The sequence below is a fragment of the Rutidosis leptorrhynchoides genome, chromosome 3 (genome assembly GCF_046630445.1).
Source record: "Rutidosis leptorrhynchoides isolate AG116_Rl617_1_P2 chromosome 3, CSIRO_AGI_Rlap_v1, whole genome shotgun sequence".
Lineage (NCBI taxonomy): Eukaryota > Viridiplantae > Streptophyta > Magnoliopsida > Asterales > Asteraceae > Rutidosis > Rutidosis leptorrhynchoides.
In genome coordinates, this window is record NC_092335.1 from 217,251,557 (window position 1) to 217,259,246 (window position 7,690).

General features: G+C 35.3%; 1 protein-coding gene across 1 annotated transcript; it reads right to left on the minus strand.

Moving 5' to 3' along the window:
* Positions 1-5,756: 5,756 nt before the first annotated feature.
* On the minus strand, positions 5,757-6,902 carry LOC139900823 (protein FAR1-RELATED SEQUENCE 7-like). The gene has a single exon (XM_071883577.1). It carries the CDS (start codon positions 6,900-6,902, stop codon positions 5,757-5,759), a length of 1,146 nt encoding a protein of 381 aa, XP_071739678.1.
* Between the last annotated feature and the right edge of the window lie 788 nt (positions 6,903-7,690).

Genomic DNA, 7,690 nt, shown 5'->3' on the forward strand with positions numbered 1-7,690 from the left:
AGATTCTTCATCTTCCATACAGCAACGTTCCTGTTTCTTTTCACAGGAAACATCAAAATTCCGGTTGCCATTACTTGCCGGAATTTGAGTACCTTCCATATCTTCTTCAAAATCTAATGGATCTTCATCATCCGAGACAGCAAACGTGTCTTCAATAAAATCATCATCTGATTCATCTTTATCAGAACAATTGGTATGCTCAATGAAAACATGATTACCAATATCCATAGTGACTTGTTTGTTTGACATTTCCATAACGTGGACCTGTAACATTCCACACTCAGCAGAAAGATTAACAGAACCATCAATGAACGAGGTGCCCGTAGTTTCTAGGAGAACATGACCTTCAACAAGGTTTTGATTACCCTCCTCAATTTTGCAGTTAACCATATCGACAGCACTACCCCACCATCTTGTGGCTGATTGAAAAGTTCTTTCATTCCAACAAGTCACCGGTATGCCTTTCACAGCCACCCACACCAACCTCTTTAAAGACTCAAACGTCTTATCAAGGATATACACCTCCGAACACCATTTCCATATTGCATGGTCTTTGTTGTTAACAATCTTTAATGCTACATCCGAAGACTCGCAAACAAGAAGGAAATCAAACCCTCCAATGTATTTTACCGAGAAATTATTAACATTCTCAGCCTTGCACAAAGTAGGAATTTTGATCGAGATAATCTAAAGAAGTAAGTTTCCCCACAATAGACTTGCCTAAGATCTCATGGTTGTAATAGGAATCGTTGATGACTAGACATCTGGTGTTCTCAGACCACCCATCAACACCTATGTGATCCTTATTAGCATCAATCTTCGTCCTTAAATCCTCCTTCTTCGAATTTTCCTTATTAACATCAAGCTTCGTCCTTAAATCCTCCTTCTTCGAATTTAGGTTTACCCTAAGATCGAAATTTCTGAAACCTGCAGCATCCCTATACTCTCGATTGTCACGATAGTTGTTGAAGTCCCTTCTACCCGTATTGCTTGGTTCAGGTACACCATAACTTCTCTTGACCTCTTGATTCTTTCTATCAAAGGCAATAAAAACCCTAATAGGGTTTTCATCGAACTTAATCTTTCCTAAGTCCCCCAGCAATCGATTTGAATCCTTCACATTAGCGAATCTAACAAAAGCAAACTTTTTTCCATTCCTCAACCGTTTGCCTGCCATGTAAATGTCCCGCAAATCACCAAAAGGTTTGAACAATTTCCACAAATCCGGTACACTCCATCCTTCTGCGAAATTAAAGAACATGAATGATGTGAGTTGAAGTCCGAAAAGCCTAGACAAATGGTCCCGAGTATCACCGTTGTACCGATCCCCTAATCCTATGCTCTCACGATGAGGGAACCTCGCTTTCTCTCTCTTCGCTTTGACTCTCACACCTCCCATCTCTCTTATTGATTTATTTCAACAAATTTATTAATAAAGTTAATTAAAGGTAAAAAAGTGAAATCAATAATAAAAAAATCTGATACGACACAAAAGCTAGTCTAAAAGTTGACGTAATGGTCTGTTTAATAATCCCTTATAAATTAACTAATATTGGAGAAACAGATGTAGTCGTGGAGTTCATTTCTGTTATTATTATTTCACACATTTGTAATTGTTTTCGCTTTGTCTCAACTGAAGAGTTTATAGTTGTAATTCATGAGAGATTATTGATCTAATACTTAAAAAAAACGGCGGATCAAGCTGTAGGATTACTACTTAGTAATATGACACGACTGCTTGTCAACAACGCTCATTTGATCGCAAACGTCAAAAACCAAGTTGAGTTTATGTGCGACGAGCTCCGGTTAATGGCAACATTCGTCTTACAAGAGGAGAGCAACAACAATACAATCACCAAAAAATCATCAGAGGTCAAAATTCAGAATGGAAGTTTTTAAAGCCGAAGACATTATCAATATGTATGTCTTCAATGCATCCTTCCAAAATTCAAGACTCTTTCATCAGAAAGCGCTTAACATTGTTGGCGACCTCGCAAAAAAACTAAACCTTTGAGGCAAGATTAAGAATATTTAGGACCGCTTACGGATGCTCTATGATCGCACATTGTTTAAGAATCGAGTTCCTTGTAATATGAAATCTTTTACTTTTACCTGAAGTCCTTCACATTTGGAGGGGGATAACGTTGTAGGTTTTGAAAAAAAGTTGCAGGGTGGCTTAGACGGAAAGGAGCTAGAGATGATGTTTATCGTTGGTATGGGTTATTTTGAATTATAGGGTTGGTAAGCACTAAGCTCAGGAAACACTCGTAAATGGGATGATTAGGTAAGACTATTCTTGTTAAAAAAATTTCCAATGATCCATGCATATAATATATGTTTTTTAAACGTTCTTGGGTTTATGTTTCAGAAGTTTATAATAGAAAAGAAATTTTACTCGAGATTTTGTATTATGTTACTCGAGAAAGCAAAGATAAATCACAGAGTAGTGTTGATGCTATACAGATTGAATTGTATAACCACTTCAATGCAAGGTTGTAAAACTCGCGACTCGGGGAGAACTCGGCAGAAGGTTTTTGAGGAGTTCTCGGCGACTCAGGGAGAACTCTGATGTTGACCTTCGTTGACTTTTCTAGTTTTTCAGTATATTTAAGCTTATAATATTATTTATTAATTTATTATAGAGCTCATATGTGTTATTCTCATCCCATATTTATATTTTAAACTTTCTTCCTTAACTTTTTATTACTTAACTCAAATTCCAGCAAATAACTTCCAATTTTAGTCATCAAAATTCATTTTCTAGCCCCAAGAATATGAAAAAGGTGAGAAACAAAAATAATTGAAAATTTTGCAGGTTTGACCAGCATTGCCTGAGTTGACCAAGGTTGACCGAGTTTGTGGCCTATTTCTCCCGGTCAAGTCGGCCGAGTTTTGCAACATTGCTTCAATGATATGAAGTATCTAATTATTTTTTATGACGTTTGGTAAAACATTTTCCTCTCCTTGTCATCTTAACTTTCTTAACAGGGAAAAGAGTTACCTTTCGGAGCAAAAAAGTCTTTCTTAAAGGAACTTGTTGCCCTAATGAATTGGTATACAGGGAAAGAAATGGCGAGAAAATGCCACGGGTTACCTCTAGCTCTAGTGGTGATCGGTGGAGTTTTCGAAAGAAAGATAAAACATGTACATTGTGGGAGAAAATAATGGAAAAGGTGAGTACCTATGTAACAATGGAGCTGGAGCAATATATGGATCTATTAGTATTGAGTTATTATTATCATTTACCTTACCACTTGCAAGCTTGTTTTCTATACTTCAGTATCTTTTATGGCATTATTGATAGAACGATGTTTAAGGTTGTAGCCCACAACCTAGTATGATGGCCAGTAAAATTAAATCAAAATCAATCATCGTAAGATAGTAAATTATTTGAGCCTTTACTTTCTACTTTTTGAATGATTGATCTTCTTAAATCATTGGTTTCAATGCAAACAATCTGTCAAAAGGCAAATGAAATGCTACACTTTTCAACAATTTTAGATGAGTGATGATTACCAATTTTTTTTTCAAATTTGGAAGAACTAATGATTTGTTTGCAGTGAAAAGCCGATGTCACCGCTTTCTAATAATCAATCACCTTTTCAGTTTTTGCATTAGATATTTACTTTTCCTGATAGCTCATATATTACTTTTTCTGATAGCTCATGAAATGCTGTTCTATTCAATTTAGATTGAGGTGCTTGCCATTCGAGTATTGACATCTGACAAAAGGAGTCATCAGCTCTCACCAGGTAGGGCTAGAATTTCGATCTTTAATCATTTTCAGATAGTTGTGACAATTCTTTGACCCAGTTATTTTTGAAAGGGTTGAGTTGGTTTACATGTCATTCCAAATCGGTCAAATTTGAAATTTAGTCAGAAATTGAACCGACTAAATGGGCTGAAGTTGCCTAATGTGTTTTTCTCATGCATACAACCTTCCAAAGTTTTTAATGTTAACACATATTTCAAATTGGTATTGTAGTAATATAGCTTTCGTAATCATATCACATGTAATATATGACCAACAATGTTTCTTGGTCAAACTGAACCTTTTTGCCCTTTGCTATACATTTACCTGTTTTGACTAGGACTCAAGTGACTTATTTGATACTTCTATTTTTTTAGATTCCGACTATTGCTTTTGTCAAGTTCTATTTATGAATTTTTTTCTAAAATGGTAATAATTTTAAACCAACTTTCAAAACTAGAAAAAATGAAAAATTCGTTGCAAAAATGGTAAAACCGAAGTTTGGAACCTTGGTTTTGCCATTTCCGAAGTTTCAAACTTCGGTTTTGGGTGGTCTGTCAGCAGAAACCCTAAACCGAAGTTTGGAAATTCGGTTTTACCAAATCCGAAGTTCCAAACTTCGGTTTTGTTATTTTTTTTTTTAAACACTAATTTTATAAATAACTTGGTTTTGATAGTTAATTTATAGTTTCATACGCTAAAATTACTTTAAAAACATATAATAACATTACAAACAATAAAATATCAATATTAGTAAGATGCAAATACAAATTTTTTGAACAACACTTTTATTAATATCAGAATCACGGTTACATTTTTTTGAAAATAAAAATACATAATTTAAAACAATACATAGAAATTTAACACATAATTAAATTAGATGCAATGGAAGAGGTTGGTTTTTCACAATTGCTTCGTTTTTTTTATCATAATCCATTCATCTTCCTCACAAAGATGCTCGAATTTTCCTTTACATTCATTCCAAAACATCACGCCCGAATGTTCAATCGTAATGTTTTCTTTGAGCCACTCAAACACCTTCGAAATTGTTGTCATCTGACTAACATCCACATTTTGAAAGTACTTATATTTGTACCCATAGTAAAACTTTTTTTGTGTTGAAAACTGTCCATTCCAATAGACATTAATTTGAACAGGAATTGGTGACATGTTTATGTTTACAAAATTAAAAATTTATGTTTGGAGAAGGGAGAATAGAGTGATACATCTGTTTGTTGTAATAGATGTCGGTTTATATAGTGTAGTTAAAATTGGAAAATCGACCTTTTAAAGTTCGGTTTCAGTAAAAGCTGCCGAACAGTAAAAGGTAACAGTAAAAGGTAACAATAACATTTCTTTAATTGCTTTTTATGACATGTCTAGTACCTGACAAACCGAAGTTTCAAACATCGGTTTTGCATGTTTTTTTCTGATAGGTCTGAAACCGAACTTTAAAACTTCGGTTATATGTAGATTCGGGCTTATAAAAGTGATTTGTGATTGTTTCATAAATACATAACAAAAAATGAATCCGAAATACGTATCAATTGACGTGTATCATGGTTGTGATTTTGAATGAAACGATGGTAAAACGGAACTCTCTAAAGGGCCTAAAATGACGTTTGATAACGTAGATGTTCGGGGCTTTAATATGGAGAAGTTGAATGAGTTTCTTCGAGAAAAGCTATCAAAGAATCCACGTTCAATGGACATATACTACTACAAAGCAGGAGCAAGTGAAGCCGGAGCAATATGCTATGATGAAGAATGGTATACATTAGTAGGGAAAGCGTGTATACTTTCAGAAAACATCGAGTTGTATGTTTTTTTTGGAGTTTTTGAAGACGTACTAGAGTTCGATACGATGTATGATAGTCATGGTGAATACTATTATGCACCTAGACCTTTTATAAATTAAAGTTACTTCATATGAAACAAACTACAAGAAACAAACTACAAGAAACAAAGTACAACAAACTAAATACAACAAATTACTAATGAAAACCTATGGGTTTCTAGTACGTGGACAAGTATTCTTGTTGTGACCTTCAGTTCTGCATATACCACACTTTGGAGCTTGCTTTTCATGTTCATCCATCTGGTTCTTCATACATTTTGATTGCTTCCGCCCCCTGTGCTTAATCAATCTTGATGGATCGGCCATAATTTTCCATTCTATATGTGTCCAGTAGCTCGCATCTCTTAATGGATTAAAATGATCGCTATATTGCTCTCTCCATGTAGGAGTTGTATACTTTTTACTGATTTGTTTATTTATATCCTCATTTAGATGGCTACATACGGAAATGGCATGAGAGCAAGGTAATCTTTGGTGTTGCCAAACACCACATGAACACCTTTTCTTTTTAAACTCCACTGTGTAATCAGTGCCACCTTCTCCACTTCTTTGATAAGTTGAATGAACCTTGTAGATACCTTGTTCTTCGTGATAACATGTTGTTTTGTAACGTTGAGCTCTTTTTGCCCGTTCGTTAAAGACGTTGAACATGAACTTCGAAAGTGGTGAATTACATAGCCTTGCTTCTCGACTTTGATCGTAGAAGTGTTGCCTGATGTAATCAAATGTATATTCGATACACGCTTTGATCGGTATCATTCGGGCATGACGGAACACATTGTTGAGGGACTCAACAATATTTGTCGTTGTGTTACCCCAACGACTCCTCTGACTGTCCCTATACACAGTCCATTTGCCTACATCAGCATCTTGCAAATATTGCCAAGCCTCAACACTAGCTTGTTTGATGGCTCGCAAAGCATTCTTGTACAATATTTGATTTGTTGTTGAACTGACTGTCCAACACAAGTGTTTGAGAGATTTCACTTTAGTGTATTTGCTCAACAAGTTGCTACGAATGTGGCGCAAGCAGTACCTATGTTCCCAACCATATGTTTGAGCACCCATTGCATGTAAGATACCTTGGTGTCGATCAGAGATGACACACAAATTTTCGTTTCCCATAACATTTTCTTGGAGCATTTGCAAAAACCAAGACCAACTTTCGTTACTTTCTTCATCAACTAGGGCAAAGGCAATAGGTAAAATTTGATTGTTAGAATTTTTGGCAACCGCTGTTAACAGTTTACCCTTATAACTACCTTTCAAATGGGTGCCATCGATGTAAATCATTGGAATACACAGTTTAAACGCTTTAATGGCTGGACCGAATGCCTAAAACACAAATTTAAAGGTGTCGAAACCTTCATAAATTTCAGGTCCATTTTCAAACACAACAATTGTGTCTGGATTGATAGTAACTAATTCATTTATATAATTTGGTAAATGAATAAAGTTACTTTCCCAAGTTCCAAACAATCGTTCGATTGCAATACGCCTAGCATTCCATGCTTTGCCGTAATGGATATGCACATGCCATGTATTTTTCATTTGGGCTTGGATGTTGGCAACAGGATAAGCAACGTTCACACATATTTGATGTTCAATTTCAGTAGCAATTAAGCTAGAGGTTAAACAACGATTGTTGTTTTCTGATACGTGTCCATAACACGTGTGTTTATCTTTCCATTTTGTTATTTTTCATACCTTAGATCGATTGTGAGAAGTACCACTAACACTCCAGGCACAATGGTATCTTTCTTGTGGACCCTTAAAACTTGAGCTAGTTGTTCTACAATGTGATGCCCCATACAAAATCAATGTGTACGGACCATCAACAACAGGATCATTACAAGGTCAAACACTATATGTTTTTTCAAAATAAGTTTGCATTCATGAAAAGAGGTGACGTCATAACCAACGTCAAATGTTTTACAACCAAAAGTATGCTTCTACGAATAGCAAGCAATGATAATAGTACATGACCCATAGGTCGTTACGAATACATCGTTTCAAAAGTAACATAGTGTGAATGCAAAATAAACGTTTCATGCGGTGACATCTCTAATAAGCGCAGCGGG